At 33.4% G+C, this 23769-nt stretch overlaps 1 protein-coding gene across 7 annotated transcripts in view; it reads left to right on the top strand.

Annotated features, from left to right (window-relative positions):
• ASCC3 (activating signal cointegrator 1 complex subunit 3) overlaps positions 1-23769 on the top strand; it is a 335529-nt gene that overhangs the window by 52622 nt on the left and 259138 nt on the right. For all 7 annotated transcript variants that reach the window (XM_072831965.1, XM_072831969.1, XM_072831971.1 and 4 more), the window contains exons 5-8: positions 8912-9032; positions 10946-11150; positions 11879-12020; positions 12578-12703. In XM_072831965.1, coding sequence (XP_072688066.1) covers positions 8912-9032; positions 10946-11150; positions 11879-12020; positions 12578-12703 — 594 coding nt within the window. The remainder of the gene's footprint in view (positions 1-8911; positions 9033-10945; positions 11151-11878; positions 12021-12577; positions 12704-23769) is intronic.

Genomic DNA, 23769 nt, shown 5'->3' on the forward strand with positions numbered 1-23769 from the left:
ATGACAGAAGCCGAAATCTGGATTTAGAAAGCTCTCAAAGACTAAAAAGAAGAAACAGGAAGAAAGTGAACTTTATAAGCAATCTATTTGAATTCTGGGCTTAAAAATTATTAAAAAAAATATAGGATATGGGAATCTTAGACTCTAGGAATTCACATGGAAAGAACCTAAAACCAAATGTTTTTACTTGGCTGCACATTCACTTTAAACCAACAGTGCGATGTTGTTACTGATTTAGGCTATTTTTCAAAAAGTTTCACATCTAGTTCAGAACTCTCTGTGATCTGTGCTGATCAAATTATATTTGAAATCTGTTCAGGTTTGGTTTATATGTCTTTTTTTTAAGACTCTGGAAAAGGTATAATTTTAAAGGAACTTGGATGAAGAATTATCTAGAAACTAAGTTATATGACTAATAGGAATTGATTTATGTGTAACTGAAAAATAAAGGACTTGTGTATGAAGTGTGACTAGTACTTTACTGGCTTTATCTTCAGACACTTGAAGGGCTGTCTTATAGAAATGTTACTAAGATCATTCTCTGTAACCCAGAGAGCACAGCTAGAATGGTAGATGAAAACTATAGTGAGGCTGATTGGGCTCAATATAAGGGAGGATTTTTTTTTTTTTTTTTGACAATTAGTGGCATAAATTGCCTTAGCTAGCAGATCTTATCACATAGTTTGCTGTTAGCAGATGTATGTTGGATGTTCATCAGCCAGGAAAAAGCCGTTGGTAACAGCAGTAGGTTTTCATTGAGCACTTTGTGCCAGACACTGCTAATTTTTTTTAACTGGTGAGAAAGTGGAGCTCACAGAGCTTAGAAAGTTGCCCATTGTCCTGAAGTAGGAATTGGCAGAACTGAGAAATAAAATTAGTTTTCTCTGATCCTTAGCTCATGTTCTCAACTGTCCTCTTATTCTGTCTTCCCAAATTGAGCATAGATGACCAACTGTAGTTTTTTGAAAATGTTTACGTGAAAGATGACAATGAGGAAGGGTCATCTGGTTCTATATGTAGCAGGTTGAAGTGGAGACATACTGGTGGTTAGCAGGAAGAGTAAGGAAGCTATGATCTAACCAATGATTAACTGAAACAGTGTTTGAAACTTAATGCTACTATTTACAGAACACCAGGATATATTTAATTTTGCCTTTGAACCCAGAATAATTTAACAGGAAAAATTGGAATATGTGTTTGTGCATATTACAATCATGAGTACACTTTCTTGAAAAAAATGCTGAATTAAATATGCGTATCAGATATTTTTGTTAATATTTGTTGTGTTCATTTATTTCCTAACAATAATTGATAATTAGATATTTTTGTAACATTTTCTTTTAATTATTTTTTAAAGATTTTATTTATTCATGAGAGACACATAGAGAGAGAGAGGCAGAGACACAGGCAGAGGGAGAAGCAGGCTCCACACAGGGAGCCTGATGTGGGACTCCCAGTCTCCAGGATCACGCCCTGGGCTGAAGGCAGGCGCCAAACTGCTGAGCCACCTGGGCTGCCCCTCTTTTAATTATTTTCTATTATGATTCTTTTTAAGTGATAAAGACATCAGTGTTGTATATAATTAGCTAAGATTCACTAAATATTTCTTCAGATAGAGTGAAAATATATGCTTTATATATAAAGCACTTAATACCTTGCCTGGGACATGAGTAGTGTACAAGTGTTTGGTATTGTTATTATTATTGTATTATAAATTATCTTGTGTACTTTCCTTACTCTCGTTTGATTATGATTTATTTTAATAATACTAAACACCTAAAGTTAATTGCTTATTATATGGAAGGCATTGTTGTCAAATATATTTACATAGATTATTTTGTTCATATTATAACCCTGTGAAGAATGTGTGTATCTCTTATTCCTGCTCTACTAATGAAAAAAATCAGAGGCTCAGAGAGGATGTCTAAGGTCCCAAAACTCCTGAGCATTAGGCTAAATAAAAATTTGAGCCCTGGCTAACTATCTCCTATGATAAACTGCTATGTTATAATGACATTCATGAATTTAGTAAATTATTAAATTGATTTACAAGGGATAATATGAAGCGTAATGGTGGGGTTGCTGACTTAGAATGCACTTACACAGGAAAAGTTTTGAAAATATGAGTTAGTGATGGTGTCAGTGGATTGTACGTATTTTGCATTTAAGTTCTACAAAACACCAGCAATTTTCAGAAACACCATTCATATAATAACATTTTTGGAGAAAGTATCCTATTAAATATAGATAGTAATTCTCAGACATAGATTAGAAAACTATTACATTGTGAAAAACTTTCATAACAGAATAATATATGAAAACATTGGTCTCCAAACTTTATCATACTTTCTAATAACCATTTTGGATAATGCATTCCTGATATAAATGTGGTTATTTAACTTTAAATTATATACCTATACTGTTATGCCTTATATTCATCATAAAACATACATAGAAATGGAGAATTTATTTATTTATTTATTTATTTATTTATTTATTTATTTATTTATTTTTGAAATGGAGAATTTAAAAGGATGCCATTTTAAAAATAATATTTAACTTTATTAATGATATTAAAACTTTCTTTTGAGTATGTGTCAGTATCTTTTAACCATAATTTAGCACTTGTAACGTTTTGAGGTTCTGCTTTTTTGTTCAGGTCAATTAAAGTACTTCATCTTTAGAACGATGGAGAGCCATTGGAGAATTTGTTGGCAAGAGGTGGAGGGGAGGTAGCATGCATTAATCAGACCTACATTTCATATCATTTACTCTGGTTGCTATATAGAGAAAAAAATTGTAGTGTTTTGGATAGATGTGCGAAAACCTCTTAGGAAGTCCTTTGAATGGTACAGGCAGTAAATGTTTGGGAGCTTAAATTGACAAGCAGAAAGACTTGAAATCTATTTAGTAGTTGAGATCAAGAGGACTTAATAGTGGATTGATTGAAAGGGATACATAGGCTTGCATGCCATGGGGTAAAGAGATCATAAGGATGCATTTTAGGCTTTTGACTTGTGTAACTGTAAGAATGGCAGTGCCATTCATTGAAATAAAGAACACTTAGAAAAGGGTGAAGAGGGTAGAAAACCAAGAGATAGTTTTGGGCCTGTAGAATTGTGAGACACCTTGAAACCTCCAAGGGGAGATGATAACTGGGCAATCAGATACATGGAGCACAGAGTACGGTTTTGAGAAGGATGTATAAAATTAAGAGGTTTTTTTTTTTTTTTTTTTTTTTTTTAAGCATATGCTTGCTAATGGATTGTAAGGGTCTAATGTGAATAGCTAAAGAGAGAATATGGAGTGAAAATGTGAGAAAGCCTAGGATTAAACCTTAAGGAACTCCAACAATTGATAGTCAAAGTAAACCTGAAATGGAGACAGGAAGGTAGCTCCTGAGTGATAGGACACATACCCAAAGGAAAAATGTGTTTAAAGAAGTATAAGGAGTACTTAGCACTGTGGAATGATCAAGGAAGATAGGGCCAGAATAAAATTTCCTATCTTTATCTTTAGCAAATCTATGAATTGAGTATCCTTTAAAGAGATTGGATAATAATAGATATAAATAGATCTGCTATTGAAACAGTTTACATAGGTGTATTTTACTCTTTGTTTTCTGTGTTCTAAACTATATTTTTTATTTTGACCTTCTTAAAAAGTATAATTTGAATTGAACTCAGCACTCTAAATATGGTTTAGTCAGTATAGTAATCTTTTGAGATGCTAAGTGGAGTTTTTTTTTTAAGTGATCTCTCTGCCTATCATGGGGTTCAAACTCATGACTCTGAGATCAAAACTCACATGCTGTACTGACTGAGCACAGCTGAGTGCCCCACTAAATGGGATTTTTGAGATATTACTAGTGATACAGTAAAATTTTTCTAGGCTTCATTGCATTTTTAATTCATTTTGACCTTGCAAGTAACCAACCCCCCATCCTTTCAAAAATTTTCTTAAGAATTTATTTGTGGGTCCAGGTTTCCCCATTTTATAGAAATGCGAGTTTTTTTTTTGTTGTTGTTGTTGTTGTTTTTTAAACCTAATTGTAGGGTTTTGTATTTGTCTCTATTACATCTCCTTAGGTCTGGCCAGATATATCAGACTATTTAGAAGATTTATAATCTTAATTCTACCGTGCAATTTATAAACACTTTAACAAATTTGATTTAATATGTCTTCTAGTTTATATATCCTTGATAAAATTTTGAATAGGACAGAGCGATGGCCACTCTTTGAAGAACAACCTTAGTGGCTTAACCCAATATTGAGATTAATCCCATAATCTACCGAACTATATTGTTATCCTAAACAGGATACCTTGCTCACAGGAGGATACTGTGCTAATTGTGTAACACTGCATCATTTTTCAGAATGCCCATTGACTATTTGATATATAGAAGAGTTGGTCTGTCTTTTGAAAGAGGTCTTTTGGAACTCCAGATCAAGATTCGTTTTGACTTGTGATGAGTTCTTTAATATTGACTAGATGGAAACAGAAACAGAATGAAACAAGGGGCGCCTGTGTGGCTCAGTCATTTAAGCGCTGCCTTTGGCTCAGGTCATGATCTCAGGGTCCTGGGATTGAGCTCTGCATCTGGCTTCCTCCTAGGCAGGGAGTCTACTTCTTTCTTTCCCTCTGCTGGCTCCCTTCGCCTGCTCGTGCTTGTGTTCTCTCTCTCTCACTCCCTCTCTCTCAAATAAATAAAATCTTAAAAAAAAATGACACTGACAAACCTTTTATAAATATTGAAATTTTACTTGCTTTAAAGTCCAAGTTAGTGATTAAATGCTTTAATTGTTCATTTTTTGACTAACCTGAGCAGCAGAGTTTGAACAGGACATTAACATGACCAAAGTTGTGTTTTACTTGGAAACAATATTTTTTTCTCTTCATCTTTGAATAAACTGATAGTTCAAGGATGTCTGCCATGTTTATTCTGTGGTTTCATAAACAGCATATCTCTGCATTCCCCAATTAGAGAACAGGTTTGTAGTTCTAATTTAAGTTAATTTTCTGTCTCTCACCACTTTTCATAGGATTTATAGGATAATTTTCCATAATGTATTATTCAAAGGTTTATTATATTATGCTTTTTGATGATGTAATATGTGTGATTTGCCTGATATTGTGTTGGGAATATAGCATCCATTATAGCATTGTTCTGATTGGAATAAAAATGATACAATTCAGAATATGGGGCAAAGTGGGTATTACCTTTCCTGAGAGACTCACGAACTACATTTATCTCTTAGAAATGTTGTGAGACACAAGGAAGTAATGCTGTTTTATTTGTTTTTATTTTTTTAAGATTTTATTTATTTATTCATGAGAGCGAGAGAGAGAGAGAAAGAGAGAGGCAGAGACACAGGCAGAGGGAGAAGCAGGCTCCATGCAGGGAGCCCGACGTGGGACTCGATCCCGGGTCTCCAGGATCATGCCCTGGGCTGAAGGCAGCGTTAAACCACTGAGCCACCTGGGCTGCCCAGTAAGGCTCTTTTAAAGTTAGTCTGTACATGTTCTGAAATATTTTTTTTATATCTTAAGAATGTAGTCTTTTGGTTCACTATTTTGACTCTTTCTACTCATTATTTCTTAATGAAGAACTTCTTCAATTTAATAAATTAATTTAATGATAAAGGATTTATAATAGTAAGAATTATAAGAACCTTTGTTTTTTGAGAAGTTCCTTAAGAATAATATATTGCTCATAATAATGCCTTTAACAGCCTCTGCCAGGGAAAGGACGTTACCTGTCTATTCCTATGTCTCCTATAAATCTCATGTCTTTAATTTTTTATAGCCAGAATAGTAAAATTTGCCTTTTTCCCTCCCTCCCTCCCTTCTTTCCTTCCTTCTTTCCTTACTCTCTCCCTCTCTCCCTCTCTCCCTCCCTCCTCTCCTTTCTTCCTCCCTCCCTCCCTCCCTTCCTTTCTTCCTTCCTTCCTTTATAGTTGATGTCTGTTTCTGTACCCACAGTTAACTTTTCCCTCTTTGTTTTTCAACCTGACAGCTTCTGGAACTTGTGTCAGTGCATAGAGCAGTGATCCAGACAGCTGTATCTTTACAAATAGTCACACTCATTGCCAAATTAGTTTGTAGTGCAAATCTTGAATGAGAACTGCACCTGCTCTCAATGTGGATGAAAATGGCAAATGTTAGGGAAAGGATAATTTTGGGATTACTTTAAAACTGATGACAGCTGATCTCAGAATTCTCCTGAGGATTTCTCATCCTGGAAGTCATGAAGTCCTTTATTCAGAGCAAAACAGCCTTCTTGTCTTGTTTGCAAGGTCTTAGGTGTGTTATTTTAAAAAATAAAGGGCTAGAAAAAGAAAGAGCTCTTTGTGCTGCGATCCTCCGTTTGAGATGTTATACTAGAAATTGTCTTCTAAATATACTGATGTTTTCCTTAAAGTTATGTTGGACTAAAAATTTGTGAACCTCTGATTTATCATGTGTGGAACATGTATTTCAGATTAAGCAATTCAAAACATTCACTTAAATTTTTTACCAGGAAAATTGTATTCAATCTATATCTGTCAACCATTAAGTAAAGTTTTTGTTACTTTTAGTATTTTAGCTTAAATAATTTTGGCTTATAATTTAAAAAATAGCTTAATTGATACATAATTCATAAACCATATGACTTATCCATTTAAAGTTTATAAATCAGTGGTTTTTAGTATATTCATAGATATGTGCAGCCATCACCACAATCATTTTAGAGCATTTTCCTTACCTCAAAAAGAAATCCTATAAATCTTTAGCTTCTATCATCTATTCCCCACTGACCCCCTTTCTAGGCCCTAACCAATCACTAATCTACTTTCTGTCCATAGAGATTTCTCTATACTGGCATTTCTTACAAATAGAATCTTATAATGTGTGGTCTTTTGTGACTGGCTTCTTTCACTTAGCAAAATGTTTTTAAGGCTTATCCACATTGTACATTCTTTCCTTTTTATGACTTAATACTTATTGTATGAATATACCACATTTTGTTTATCCATGCTTTAGGTGATGAGTGTTTGGATTGTGAATATCCATATTTGTATACAAGGTTTTGTTTGGACACATAGTTGTAAATTCTTTGGGATGTATACCTGGGAATGGAATTGCTGGATCATATTGTAATTCTGTGTGTAGCTTACTAAGGAACCAGAAAACTGTTTTCCATAGTGGCTGCACAATTTTGTATTCCTACAAACCATGTATGAGAGTTCCAGGTTTCTCCACATCCTTCCCAAGACTTGTTATTTTCCAGTTTTTTTAAATGGACTTTCTAGTGGTTCTTGTGGTTTTGATTTGTGTTTCCCTGATGTCTAATGATGTTGAGTGTCTTTTCACCTTTTATTGGCTGTTTATATATTTTCCTAGGGTAAATTCAGATCCTCTGCTCAGTTTTTAATTGGTTGTGTTTTTATTAGTGGTAAGAGTTCTTTATATATTCTGGGTGTAGACATTGACAGTAGCAGTCTCTTAGCAGATATATGATTTGCAAATATTTTTCCCATTCTTGCATACCCCCTGCCCATTTTCTTAATGGTGTTCCTTGAAGCAAACAATTGTTTGTTTGTTTTGCTAAAATCCAAATTATACTTTATTTTATTGCTCATGCTTTTGGTTTCATATTTAAGAATCCTTCACCAAATCTGAGGCCATGAAGATCTTCTCTGTTTTCTTCTAAGAATTTTTGTAGTGTTTAGCTCTTACATTTAGATCACTGATCCATTTTGAGTTAATCTTTGTATATGGTGTGAGGGTCTTCATGCTATTGCATATGACTGGCCAGTTGTCCCAGCATCATTTATTGAAAAGACTCATCTTTCCTCACTGGTTTGTGTACCATGTTGGGCTCCCGGGGAAAGAGAGAAAGAAAGAGCACAAGTGGGGCAGGAGACAGAAGGAAAAGGAGAGGGAGAGGAAGAAGCAGACTCCCCACCGAGCAGGGAGGCCAATAAAGGGCTCAGTCCCAGGATGCTGGGTTTATGACCTGAGCTGAAGACAGATGATTAACTGACTAAGCCATCCAGGTGCCCAAATTCCTACTTTAATTATTATTTTATTTATTTAGAATCTCTGAGAAGAGTTAGAATTTGGCTAACATAAAATCTTCACATGTAAAATTAGATATATCTGGAGAGGAAAAAATGTCCTCAAACCATATCTGAAGAAATCTAAAGGCTTTCTGGAGTATTTATTTCATACAATGATGTGATTGAAAGTCTTTGTAAATCACTGGTCCTTTGCCTCTTGAATCAGCTTCTTTGGCAATTACTCTGAATAAGATACACATGGAAACTTTATAAAAAGTTTTGTAAAGCACTTGTGGAACCATGTCTTAGATCTCAGGTTTGTTAAGCATTAAAAATTATTAATTAAGCATTAACAAAATAAAATGAATTGGTAAAAATAACAAAATTAATTAAGCATTAAAAATTTGTCATGTCATGAGTCATTAAAACATTTTAATGATTCTTTAACTCTACAGTGATAGCTGTTATGTGTAGTAAATTATAAGAAAAATGGCACTCTGGACTCTATTTATGAAAACCAGACCGTGTATTAAAAAGCAAATTAATTTTGGAATTTCATTTGGTGGTACCAAGAAAAGCCAAGTGTAAGAATTTGTTTTTCTGTGATTTAGTTTTATATATAAGTCATAATTATTTTTAAAAGTTGAATCATGTGCTGTAGTAACTGCAAATTGACTTTGTAAAGCTGAAAACTGTTTTAACAATATGAAGAGTTATTTTTCTTTTCTAAATTACTATTTTGTAAAAAATACTTTTTGGTACTACTTTCTATGTGAGTTTGGGTTCATACCTGCATTGAACAGGTGTAATAACTTGAAACTGGTGAGTTTGAGTTAACAATTGTTTTGACTCTTTTTTCTTGTTTAAGCTGTTTGAACTGCTGGGACCTGATGGACTTGAACTTATTGAGAAACTACTCCAGAATAGAATTACAATTGTGGATAGATTTCTTAATTCTTCAAATGACCATAAGTTGCAGGCTCTTCAAGGTAAGAAAGTATTCAGTGGTAATTCTAATGTAATGGAAAGATCCATTGGTTTGCAAATCTTTTTATATAATTATGCTTTTAATATCCTTTAGCCTATTTATATAATTTAGTGATTATTTATTTATTTATTTACTTACTTATTTATTTATGATTTTATTTCTTTATTCATGAGACACGCACAGAAAGAGGCAGAGATGTAGACAGAGGGAGAAGCAGGCTCCCTGAGGGGTACCCGATGCAGGACTTGATCCCAGGACCCCAGGATCACAGCCTGAGCCAAAGATAGACGCTCAACCTCGGAGCCACCCAGGCATCCCATGATACCACTTTTTAAAGTAGATTTTAGCTATGGCAGATTATGAAACAAATATCAATACCATAAATAGGTTATTATGGTAGAGATTCTGTTGATATTTAGGTATGGCATTTTTTTCTTGCTGGAGATTTGAGTAGAATTTTTTTTTAAAGCAAGTACATATAGTATTTACTATGGGCTAAGTAATATTATAATTTCTTTTCAACTTTTTTATTTTGAAAACTTTCAAACCTTTCAACTTGTAATAAATGTGCAAGGATAATACAGTGAATACTTACTTGCATACCCTTCATGTGGGTTTTGCTAGTCACTAACATTTTGCTTTCTTTCTCTCCTTTCATTGTTATCCTCTGTACACATGTACTTATACACATGTATATAAACAAATACACACATTTAAAGTTTCTGTTGAACTGTAGCCTGACTGAAGCTTAGATGAATTAAAAAACTAATTTTCCCATCTTGATGCTTCACTTAATTTCTTCTTTGTTCTGTGTAGGATCTTGGAGTTTGATAAAATAACTGCACTGTGCTCCTTCAGGGTATGGAGCAAATCTCATTCTTCATTGTCTTCCTAGCTTAGCAGTGCCTAGAATTAGCAGGTTCTCAATACGATAAATGTGTATTGATTTGGATTGCTTTCAGCAACATTCCTATCAGTTCTTTTAGGGCTGTAGTAAGCCAAGATACTACTACTTGGTAACATTTAATTAAACATAGAAGATAATCCTGATGGAAGAAAAAAATGTCCTTAATATTGAGTTGACCAAATCTTAGGTTTAAATTGTACCTTGTAAACATTGAGCTGATTCTTAGTGGTTCTGGCTGTCTTCCAATTTTTTTTTTTTTTTAACTCTGTTTTAGGGCATCTGGTTAGCTCAGTGGCTGAACGTCTGCCTTTGGCACAGGTTGTGATCCCAAGGTCCTGGGATCAAGTCCCACATCAGGCTCCCAGCAGGGAGCCTGCTTCTTCCTCTGCCTACGTCTCTGCCTTTCTTTCTGTGTCTTTCATGAATAAATAAATAAAAATCTTTAAATAAATAAATAATAAACTTTGTTTTCATGAAAAGGTGGATCATAATCTTTATTTGCCTTGGTTATCTTACAAATATATCCTGAACTAGTGTTAATAAATTTTATTTTATATGTAAATAAGTAGTGACATATATTCGGTTTAACACAGTAAGGCCTCTTACATAGGGAAAAGTATATCTAATATGTAAAAAATATATTTTATTATTGTGTTAACAGTAGGTGCTACTTAGTATTGATATTATATTAAAATTATATAAATGAATAATTTCAAAATTATAAAACTGATTTTTTAAAGTTCTTGGTGTTTTATTTAAGAGTTTATAATGCTAAACTGTATAATCTGCATAAAGAATATATCTGCTGGCTTTTCTTAAAACACTGTGTTAGTATCACTTAGATACCATATTTTAAAAACCTCTCCTTAAAACATACAATTGAATGTGACAGTTTTGTTTTTTAATGAATTATTAGAGCATTGTACTTATATTTTGGCGAAGAGGAAAAATGGTTTCCATAAAAGCTAAATTTATAAAACATGATATTTCTTAAATTTTCTTTGTAGACAATTGCAAAAAAATTTTAGGAGAAAATGCTAAACCTAATTATGGTTGTCAAGTTACTATTCAGTCTGAACAAGAAAAACAATTAATGAAACAATATCGCCGTGAAGAAAAAAGGATTGCTAGACGAGAAAGAAAGGCTGGAGAAGATGGAGACATTGCAGAAGGACTTATGTGCTTTGATCCTAAGGAACTGAGAATACAAAGGTAATAAAAATCAGAAGCTGAAAAATGCTTCTTTCATAATTGCTACTGTTATGTGTCATCATTTTTTTTAGTTTAAACAATTTAGATGGTTCTAGTCATGTTTTCTTATAAGAACAGAATTTTGTTATATGAAAACCTAATTTTCTGGGATATGAAAGCAGTGATCTTCTTAATTAAAATATTCTTGGTTGCAGCTATATAGGTTGAGAGATTTGGATTTTAGAGATAAGCTATTTCTAGGTGCTATGCATACACCATTAGGTCAAAACTTGTGGAGCCTACACCAATTTATTTTGAGACTTTTTTTTTTTTTTTTTCCTTTTTTGCCTAGCTTAGTAAGAATACTTTTCCTCTTGTTATTTAGGATTAAGAAGGAGGAAAAAGAAATGAAGGCATTATGATACTTGTTCTTTTAAATATTGAATCCTATTCTTAAAAAGGAATTTATACCTTGTTAAACATTTTTGGATAGTGACAAACAAAATTATGAATAAAGAACATTAAATTAAACTTACCAGATGATGCTATCTAAAAATAGTGCCTAAAAAAATGTATTAATTCCTATGTAGTTACACAGAAAATTTCAGGATTGCTAATATCTTTCTTCATGTAATTTAATTTCTTCTTTATATTGGAAGGCTACCTGAAATAGTTATTATAATGACTATTTTAATATATATTTTGCAGGATAAAAATTTCGGATTTATCCCATTATTTTTGGTTTACAGAGAGCAGGCACTTCTGAATGCTAGAAGTGTTCCAATTCTGAGCAGGCAAAGAGACACGGATGTTGAAAAAATACGTTATCCCCATGTTTATGATTCCCAGGCTGAAGCCATGAGAACATCAGCATTCATTGCTGGTGCAAAGGTATGTCATTGGTATATGACCACTTTGGGATAATATATCTCTATTCTGAGGAAATAGCACAGAGATTTTCCCTGTTTCTTTTGTGACTCTTATACTAGTTGATATACTATGCTAACTTTAATTTTAAAATATTGGGTTAAATGATTTAAAGTAGTGTATATAAAGTACTTGACATACAGTAGGTATTCAAAATATATTTGTTCTCTTCTCTTCTGTTATTTATGGAACCTGTATTCTAGAGTTTTAGTGGTTGCATTACTTTTTGGTCTTTACACTGTATATTGCACATTTTTCCTAGCTGCACATTTGTCTTCAGGAGACTAATAAATATATACTTGAAATTCATCAGCAAAATAGGTGTTTTATATGAGAGATTCTTTATATCAATAATTTGTGTGTTTTTTTTGTTTTTAGACTTTTCTTTAAATTAGCTGTACTTATATACCAGTGCTACATCTAAAGCCAGTAGTGTTCTTTCTCTCCCTCTCTCTGTTTCTAATTAAAGAATCTTTACCAAAGCAATTTTTTTATTTTATTTTTAATTTTTATTTTTATAGATGATTTTACCAGAAGGAATCCAAAGAGAGAATAACAAAATGTATGAAGAAGTAAAGATTCCCTATAGTGAACCAATGCCAATTGGCTTTGAGGAAAAACCAGTGTATATCCAAGACTTAGATGAGGTGAGATGATCATTTTCTTTCTTTCTTTTAAAGATTTATTTATTTATTTTTAGAGAGAGCACATAAATGATTGGGGGAAGGAGGAGAGGGAAAGAATCTCAAACAGACACCCCCTTGAGTGTAGAGGTCCACACAGGGCTTGATCTCTCAACCCTGAGATCACAACCTGAGCCAAAATCAAGAGTCAAATGCTTAACTGACTGAGCCACCTAGGCACCCCAAAATGATCATTTTATAAAAAAATTGATATTTTTGGTGCTTGGTATGTTTTATGAATAGATTTGTTTAGGAAAATTATTTTTAAAAGTTGGTAGTTGGCTGATACAGTACAGAGGATATATGGAGCTGTTTACTAAAGAGGTACAGTAGAGTTGTTAAAGGTTTTTTTTTTTTTAAAGATTTTATTTATTTATTTGAGAGAAAAGAAAGTGCAAACAGGGGAGGAGCAGAGGGAGAGGGACAATCTGACTCTAGATCAGAGCTTACCCAGGGCTCAATCCCAAGACCCCACATCATGATTTGAACCAAAATCAGGAATCAACCAGCTGAGCTACTCAGGCACCCCAGGGGAGTTTAAGTGTTAAAAATTCATTCCTTCACACATTAAACATATCTTTGTATATATATTTCTATAGTTTCATGTTTGTTTTTGTTCTTTCAGCTAATATTTGGTTTAACCTATGTAGCGTGGCTTAAACTGTTTTAAAGGATTCATGTATTGATATATCAAATGGTCAACCTGTAAAACAATAGAATACTATTTGAGGAGGGGATCAAATTCGAAACTATTTTCTTTATTTTTCTCAACTTCTGAATTTTGAATAATTTCAAACCTATGGAAAAGTTGCATGAATAGTATTATCCATATATCCTTCCTCAGTTTGCCATTTGTTAAAATTTTGCCACATTTTCTTTATCTCAAAATAAAATATTTCTTAATTTATTTTTATACTTTTTTAAATTGACTGTTCTGTTTGTGATTTATCATTTTCCTGAACTTTTAGAGTTTTGTAATAAATTAGTTTTAGGAAAGGATTATAATTTTTACTTATATTTAAATTGTCAGAATTTGAGGAAGTTTAATTATAAAACTAAGTAGAAAAATAATCTTTCCTGTCAATAAACTTACCAAGTAGTGCCAATCTAGACTATACTGGAGACTCTGTATACTCACTGTAATTCAAACAGTGCAATGTAAACTTGTAAGGACCCTTAAAAGGTGACCCAGATATAGATCACCAAGAACTTCAGTTTGGCCTCAATTACATTTCACAGATTTGACTCAAGTAAATTATATGCAAAACTAAATTCTGACAAATACAAACCCTAATTAAGATGTTTCCGAATACATTTTAAAAGGTCATCTGAACAGTTTTCACTTCCCTTTGCAGACAATCCAATAAATCAGATCTCAAGGATATCTGATTATAAAGTTAGTCATTAGTCTGTATTACAATTTAGTTAACAGTGCCCTATTACTAAAAGTCATTCAAGTAACTTTAAATACTCAAGTCAGACTAGCACTCTCCTCAATATAATGATGCTCTCTAAAACTACTAGAGCACAGCGTTCAGTATAGTTTATGCTTCTGGATACTTTTTCAATGGGCCGTAGAAGTTTACCACATTCATAATGAATGAATCGGGCTTATTTTTCTTTCATATTTATTTCTAAATAAATACTTTGTTCATTTTAATTTAAATTATAGGTGTAGGAGTTTTCCTTAAATGGATTAATGCCATCTACAACCTTAATGTCTGTCTGCCATGTAACCTAATATTACTATTTAATTTATATTTTAATATTTTACTTATATTTATATTTTTATTTTAACCATTTTGACCGAGTATGGTGTTTCCCATTGTGGTTTTACTTTGCACTTCCGTAGCAGTAATGATAATTGGATAATAATACGTTCAAATGCAATATGTTATTTTAAGTACATAATGAATGTTATGCCACTCTAGATAACGATCCAACCAGATGTCATTAGCATGAGTAGTAATTTAGACCTCGGGGAAAAAATATAGGCGTTAGCAGAATGTTTTCAGTGGATACTTCCGTTGGCTTGGATCATTTTTATACAAGGTAGGATCTTTATGTATCAGGAATAGTACTCTTGAAGATGGTATCTTTCTCTTTTCACTGAATTCATAATTGTATGGCATTTCTAACAGTCCTATGGAACCATAGGTATAATCCTCTCCTGACTGAATGTCACATCAGATAATTTTGTCCTGGTTGCAATGCAAAGTTGAAAGTTGAGAATAGAGCTGCTGCTCAAGAGAGAAATGCTAAGCACCTAAATTAAGAAAGTGGCAGCCAATATGAGAAATGGGATTAAGAGAATCATTTAGGCACTATAGTATATAAGATCTGATAAATGATTAAATGGGAGGGGATGAAGCAGAGAGAAGACTTTATACTGACATCTAAAGTTTTGTTTGAATCTAGAATGATGTCCAGGGCATCATGGGTAAGTGGTAGTGTGATTTACCAAGCTGAGGAATAGAAGAAAAAGAAAGGTTTGCACATGTGAAGTTCAGGAGACAAAAAAACCACACTTGTGAGGAAGCAGGGCCTCTGATACCAAGCTAGCCTAGTTTGACTTGACTCCCTCACTTTCTGGCTATGAGACTCTGGGCAAATTACTGTCGTCTGGGATCCAGTTTCATTTGTAAAATTGGGATAATAGTACTTACCTCATAGTTTAATTGTGAGGATTAAATTTATTAATTTATGTTAAACACTGAAGATTATTAGATACTTAATACATTTTAGCTAAAATGTTAACTTTAAAAATGTAATGAAAATGCTGTGAAGTCAGAGTGTGGATAAAATGAAAAGACTTATTGTTACTTAGGAAATTATATTTAGTAAATAAATCTGTATTCATTTATGTTATTCAGTTATTCTTTCATTCCAAACACATATAGAATAGTATTGAATACTATCCTACACGATAAGAGAGAACTAAATTTATAGTCGCTTGATTGAGATCATCTAGAGTGGTTTCTAATTATTTATAATTAGTTATTAGTTTTATAGAAACTAAAGAAAGCAGTCATTGTGGTTATTCAAGAGAGACATTTGGAAAAAAGTGAAATAGAATTAAAAGAAAACAAACAAACACCTACTTTTCCTCTATTTTACTTTTCTGAACCTGAGGTTGAGGATCCTAACGCCAAGGAATTTATTGAGAGTTTGATTCAATCAGATTATAAAGGCAAGAAAACAAAAGAAGCATCCAGAGAAATACTTCAAAGTGTGGATCTTTCTCATGAGACCAGTTTGAAAAGGATGAAATGTTGCTAAAACCTTGACATGCCCCCAAATAACCCTTTCCTGAAGTATCCCACAAGGCTGGTTCTTACACTGTCAAGCATATCATCAGTTTCATCAGAACCATGGCGTTGAATCACTCACTGCCTTTTTAAGAGGTGGTATCAAGTAATAATAACAAAATATAAAGTTGAAAGTTTAAGAGTGTGCTTACAATCTTTTTTAAACTGATATGGATCTTAGTAAAGAAAATTCCATAAATTTCATGGGGAAAGAAATGATGTAGCACAAATTAAATTTCTAACCATTTTATCAATAGTTGTTTCTCTTGATAAATGCTTACCTTCACTTGGAGATTGAAGCCATGAGAATACTGATTCTGATGTATTTGCTAGATTTTTTAACACATAATACCACCAAAACAAAGAAATGAGCAAACATGTAGATGTAGATTACTTGTATATCTTTATAAACTCCACAATATGTTGTTATCCTTTTTGCTTTAGCAGTCTTTTTAAGATAGTAAGATATCTAGGGGCACCTGGATTGTGTACTTGGTTAAGCATCAACTCTTGGTTTTGACTCAGGTTGTGATCTAAGGGTCATGAGAATGAGCCCCACTGAGCTCCATCCTCGCTCAGCACAGAGTGTGCTTAAGAGTCTCTTTCCCTCTGCTTCTGTGTGCTCTTTCTTTCTCAAATAAATCTTTTTAAAAAACATATTAAGATATATAATAATAACAAAAACATTTTTTTATACTTACGTACCTATCAGGTTACCCTTTATGCTCTGACTCAAGTCAAAGACGTTTTCATTGTCAATAGAGATCAGAGATTTAGAGCACATAGGAAATTTGATACTCCCTTGTTGGCTGTGAAGATAGAATAGGCCATATGCCGAGGAATGTGGGTAGTCTTTAGGAGCAAAGAATAATGGACAGCAAAGAATTAGGAACCTCAGTTCTACAACTCCAAGGATGTGGATTTTGCCAACGATCTGAATGAGCTTATTAAGGGAATCCTTCCTCAGAGCTTCCAAATAAGAGGTCGGCCTGGCCAGAACAATAGATTCACCATTATGAAACCCTGAACAGAGAACCCCCTTCAAGCCCTCCCAAATCAGACTTCCAGAACTTTGAGATAATAAATGTATGTTTTAAGTCACTAAATTTTTGGTAACTTCTTATACAAGGACAGAAAGCTAATTCAAAGTCACATCATAATCAAACTGCCTAAAACCAATGATAAAGAAAAATCTTTTAAAAAATCAACAAGAAATAAAGCAGACATTGTGATTTCCTTGTTTAATAGTGGATATTTTGTATTCTTACAAACATCCTTGAGTTTTCTTCTGGGATATTGTTAAGTTACCTTGGGTCAGTTTGACCTCTTCAGGTCTTGCTTCTAAAATTTCTTAGGTGGGCATGCAGCATTTAAAGGCTAGTTTTGCCTCATTACTGAGACACAGCTCTTCTGAGTAGAGTACTCTGCATAATTCCCAGTTAAATAAGAGGTTTTCCACGTTGGTTGGTAAAAATGAGAGCTGTTCCAGACTCCAGAGGGTGAGGTATGAGTTTGCTTCCTCTAACCCATTTAAGTGGTTCTTCTCCATACCTTGGGCACTTTTCTCATATGCTTGTGCTAGTGAGCATTCAACAAAGACTTAAAGGAGACTCTGCTGGTCTCTGGAGCTATCAAACTCTCTTTTTCTGATGATGATTATTATTTTTTTACAATAAAAATATCTCCCAAGTGGAGAAACATTACTCTAAGAGAATGAAGGTAGGACATGAAGCTGTTGCAGTTGAGAATTATTATTCCATGAAAATTCACAAAATCCTTGTGTTTTAATAGAATCTTCAGGGCTTAATTATGGATTTTATCTTTTTGAACCAAAAGCAGCAGGTAACTCTGGAAATTGGGAATTATAGCAAGGTAAAAGGTGTGTTTTCCCCTTTTCTCTGAGGGAGGCCAATAGTTTATTGAATTCTCAAATAAGTCGTTATCAAAGAAAGGAAATAATTCTGTTTTCACAATGATAAATTATCAGAAAAGTCAGATCTGTACACTTCGAATTTAGGTCTTAAATAAAATGAGAAAAGAAAAAGAAGTTGATTCCACCATTCTTTTCCTACAATAGTGGTTTTCACTGGGCAGCCTCCCTGCCTGCATCCTTCCTAAAAGATGTTTGGCAATATTTGGAGACACTTTTGGTTGTCATAACTTGGAGGTTGCTACTGTCACTTTGTAAATAGAAGCAAGCTGCTACTAAACATTCCAAGGTGCACATAATAGCCTCTCAGAACAAAGAATTCTCAAAGTATCAATATTGCAAAGGCTGAGAAACCCCAATAGAACAGAGCCATATAAGAACTTTATTAAAAAAAAAAAAAAAGAATTTTATTCCCTCCAGAGTTAGGTACCTGAAAAGTTGGTTCTTTTTTCCCTCTTCTAGGCATCAAATGAAATCTAAAAATACTATAAATAAGGTTGTTAAAACTCTTACTTTCTAATCATTCCCTTCCCAAGCTTCTTTGATATTGTTGTTATGTATTTTAGTTCTACCTTGTTTTAATTTTTATGTCAGATATTATTGTTACTGTTATTATTGTTTTATAGTCAGTACTTATTTGGTTTTACTATGTATTTTGCTCACTGTTTTTTAATTCCATCAGTGCATTCATGTTCTGTAACTTTTCCTTGCCTGAATTTTCTTTAGTGAGAATCTGCTACTGGCAAAAATCTCTAATTTCTGTTAATCTAAAATGTCTTTATTTTACCTTATTTTTTAAAGATATATTTGCTTTTAATAGAATTCTAGGTTTATAGTTATTTTCTCTTAGCACACTAAAGATATTACTCTATCACATCCTATATTAAAACATTAAAGATATTATTATAACATTTTCTTTCCATTCTTGCTTTTGAGACATCTGCAATCAATCTAATTGTGATTTTTTTTTTTTTTTTTTTAAGTAAGCTTTCTCTCTGGCTGCTAATAAGATCTTCCCTTTGCCCTTGGGATTTCCAATCCAATTTTATCATGTTTCCAAATAAAGCTTTTTTGGTAACTTCTTGTTCATTTTTTTATTCTATAATCTATTTAATGTCAGCAGTCAAAATGAGGAAGGAAAGAAAAAGGATTTTACATTTTTCCTATACCTATAACTTGACATTGTTAAAAATGAAAACAGAAATAGGTATGTTTGCTCTGTCTACAGTGAGCTTGCAACATAGCTAGGGACATAAAAAAAGACATCTATGGTGAGTATTTACAAATAATATACTATGGAATGCACTAAGTACAAAATCAGTGGTGCAAATTTAGTCATATAGAAGACAGAGGGATTAGTACAGGCTATAGCTGTTAATGTTAATTTCTTGGAGAGCATGAGACTGAGTTGTTTCTTGACTACTGTGTTCTCGGAGAATTGGTCTTTATCTGAACAGTGACCATGAATTTACCAATGTGTTTCTTTTTCTTTTTTTTTTTTTTTCTGATAAAGCAGGGTTTTTTGTTTTTATTTTTTTAAAAATTTCATTTATTTATTCATGAGAGACAGAGAGAGAGAGGCAGAGAGGAGAAACAGGCTCCATGCAGGGAGCCTGACGTGGGACTCAGTCAGGCTGAGTCAGCCCTTCCCTGGGCTGAAGGCGGCACTAAACTGCTGAGCCACCTGGGCTGCCCACCAATGTGTTTTTAAAGTAATAGAGCTAGTATGGGGTGTAAGGAGAAAGGAACAGTAGAGACTATGTCTTGTCTATCATACTAATTTTACTATAGAAACTGTAAAATGGTATTTCTGAAGTTTTTTTTTTAATTATTTATTCATGAGAGACACACAGAGAGAAGCAGATACATAGGCAAAGGGAGAAGCAGGCTCCCTGTGGAGAGCCTAATGCAGGACTTGATCCTAGAACCCTAGCATCATGACCTGAGCTGAAGGCAGATGCTCAACTACCGAGCCTCCAAGGTGTCCCTAAAATAGTATTTCTAGTTTAAAAATTTGGTCACTGTCACAGGGCCACTGTTTTCTGGTGAGAATATTATGTGAAGTATTACTATGCAAAACCATAAGGAAAACCTTAAGAATTTCTCAGCTTACTCTCAGACGTAATTAGGGATTTTAAAGTATTTCGTCTGCTGTGTGTGAAAATCATACTTTTGATGTAGATTATCTTCTGTTATGAAAGTCAGTAAGGGCTTAAATAAGTAAAAATGTGACCTATTCAGTAGCTTTCTTATAAAGTTCTAAATATTTTTGTGACTTCCAGCAATTAAATTATATGATTAAAAAGTAATGTTTACTTGTTATGAAAGTACTCTATAGTTCAAATACATGACACAGCTAGGTCTCATTAGAAGGGAAATTCTATCTATATTTTTCCTTAAAAAGAAGAATTAATTTTGTCTATATGCCCTGAACTTCTTCAGGATTATAGTATTATAAAGTTCACTGGGAACTTGCAAACTACTAACTAGGATAAAGGCATCAACTGCTTCAAAAATAAAAACAAAACTGCTTAACTAGAGTTATAACCAAGATCTGCGACTCTAGCTAGGCGTAATCTAACAAAAGAACTAACTTTTTGGGGCGCCTGGGTGGCTCAGTCAGTTGGGCTTTTGCCTTCAGCTCAGGTCTTGATTCTGGTGTCTTAGGATGGAGCCCCATGTCGGGCTCCTTGCCCAGCAGGGAGCCTGCTTCTCCTTCTCCCCTCTGTTTGTGCTCTCTCACTTGCTATCTCCCTCTCTCTCTCTCTCTCTCTCTCTCTCTAACAAAGTCTTAAAAAAAAAAAAGTCTTTACAACCTACACTTTATTGACTTTATGACAAATTAGAAGAGAGATTAAAAGCCTAAAACATATTGTGCTGTCCCAGAATGATAATTTTAGAACTAAAATGAATTCAGAAGTCTGAAAGGTAGATGAATTTAACTTGTGAGAATTTCAAATCACTTTAGAAATAGACTTAGTCCATATTTTCCAATCTATCTATATATTGTGGTTACACAGCCCTATTTTAATAAACAGAAATATTTGATATGATTGTGTTACTATTTATATAGAGATTTTCATTATTTTTCTCTGGAAATATGCTTGGATTGCTTATCAGTCATCAATAATGATTTCTTGAGCTCCTGATTAATGCACAAGGGCATTGTGCTACGAGGTATGATGGGACAAAGCAGTTTAGAATTATGATCCTGCCAAACAAACTTTATCCAGTTAGGCAAGTATAGCTGAGGTTAAGTTGCACCCTTTACCATTGACACATTTTGTGATTTGATCCAGTTACATAGCCCCTTTAAATTTCAGTTATCTCATCAGACTATTTATTTTGAAGATGATGTGAGTTGGCACACAGAAAATGTATAGTGGTATCTGTGATACATTTTAGGTGATCAGTAAATTCTCAGCCTGAGTAATAATTATATAAGCTGTTCTCACATCGATAGCTGAGTTTTGCTGTTTAATCTGGAAAAGGGGACACTTTAAGTCTTTCTACTAAGAGATATTAATAGGTGGAATTATTTTGATATAAGTAACTTCAAAATTCCTTCAAGATGAATGTCAAAGTAGTATAAAAGACAGTTTAAATTAATAAAGATAAAACAAACTGACTTATATATCTTTAGTTAATACTCTGCATTTTATTAGGTACCTTATATTGCATTTTCTAAACTTAATTCCCTGCAACCAAGGTTTGAGAAGACAAGTTTAAATTTCATCCAGTGGTCCAAATAACAGTGACTAAACAAACATAGGCTATCTTGCTTTTTACATTCTTCATTTAAAAAAATATATATATGTTATTTAAAAAATAGAGTATGTATGTGACTAGTGTGGAGAAGGACAGAAGGAAAGAGAGGGGAAACAGACTCCTCTCTGAGTGGGGAGCCCTATGCAAGGCCCCTGAGATCATGACCTGAGCCAAAATCAAGTCAGACACTTAACCGACTGAGCCAACCAGGCGCCCACTTTTTACATTCTTAACAAGCTATTACATTGTTTATAAATTTCAGAATTATATGGAAATAATAGTTATATAAGTTGAGGTAATTTAAATGTATCAGGGAAAATCATTGTATAAAGAAATCTCAGCATATATTCTTAAGCAATCTATATAATAATCATATTTTATTATATAAGTGTTATGATTTCTTCCTTGAAATATTTTGCTCATCCTTTGAAATCTTGGCATACTATAAAAGAGGTTCAAGCAAAACGTTTCTCTTTTAGGGACCCCCCTTAACTAAATGTATACCTTCAACTTGATACATGTTTCAAACATAAGTTTTTCTGAGTAAAATATAGTTTGTTCTTTCCAGAGGAGGTTGTGTTAAACTATTAAAGAACAGATGACTAGGAAAACCTAGTCAATGCGTTGGGACGTGAGTAGGGAAAATAAGGGTAACAGTCCTCAGTCTTGCTTGTGCTTGATAATCACTTGGGGTGCTATTAAGAAATGTACAAATTACCATTCCCACCCTAGACAAATGAATGAAAACTTCAGGGGTTGAGTTCTGGAAATGTCATTTTAAAAAGCACACACGCTTCCTACCCTATGTATGAGGAGCCTCTTCTCCAAGCACTCTGCTCCCTCCAGCACACCCTCAGCTGAACTCCTCTTCAGCAGGCTTCCACGGATCTTTTCCCTACTCTTTTGAGTGGTGTGTTCAATGTATTTAGAACCCTTCTATGTGAGCTTCAGATCTCCTGTGGCGAAACAAGTTTAAATTTCAGTTTAAGGAGGTAATTTATAAGTCCACTGTATTGCTTCTTTCCCCAATAGATAAATCATTCCCAGATCCTCCATTTTATAGACATGAGGTAAAGATATTACATTGTGTTTTAAAATGTTAGAAATTTTAAGAGGAACCAATTTAAATCGGTATTTTACAATTTCTGATCTTCAGGATCAGTACCAACTATGTTCTTAAGCAATGAAATACACACACACACACACACACACACACGCATGCATGCACATTTGGGTATTTTTTTTAAATGTTTATTTTTTATTTTTTATTTTTTTTTAAGATTTATTTATTTATTTATTCATGATAGACATAGAGAGAGGCAGAGACACAGGAGGAGGGAGAAGCAGGCTCCATGCCTGGAGCCTGACGTGGGACTCGATCCCGGGACTCCAGGATCACGCCCTGGGCCAAAGGCAGGCGCCAAACCGCTGAGCCACCCAGGGATCCCCCCACATTTGGGTATTAAACTGACCACTCTAAATAAGTCATTAACACTTTCATTTTATGATATATACTTTAGCTAAGTTAGTATTATTTATATTAAATGAATTTTTAACTGGATATCAAAATAAGTTATTCCAATATTATGAGATTAAATGCAAGTGGAAGTAGTCTCTTATCACTCAGAACAATTCATCTGAGGATTTCTTTTCATGATAAAATTTTCCTGTCTAAGGAGATATATATTTAAAGTGACATCCTTGCTTTATTTAATTAGTTTTGGAAAGTTTAAAGGCATATATACAGTAAGAAAATTTAAATTAAGAAATTGCCTGTAATTTAATATCTATAACATTTATTTATCATGTAAGTGCCAAAATACTTTATCCTTTCTGAAGATTCCAAGTAAGATGGCGCAAGTAACTTAAAGGTTAAACTCAGAGCTGAAATCAGTTATTACCATAAATATCAGCCAAGAATCTGAAAATGACATTTTCTTTGTAGGATTCAACAGAGCTTGACAGAGACTGTTGTGCTTCTGTTTTATTGCCATGATTAAAAGTGCAGCTGTTTGTTAGAAAGG

The sequence above is a fragment of the Canis lupus genome, chromosome 7, assembly GCF_048164855.1.
Source record: "Canis lupus baileyi chromosome 7, mCanLup2.hap1, whole genome shotgun sequence".
NCBI classification, from domain to species: domain Eukaryota; kingdom Metazoa; phylum Chordata; class Mammalia; order Carnivora; family Canidae; genus Canis; species Canis lupus.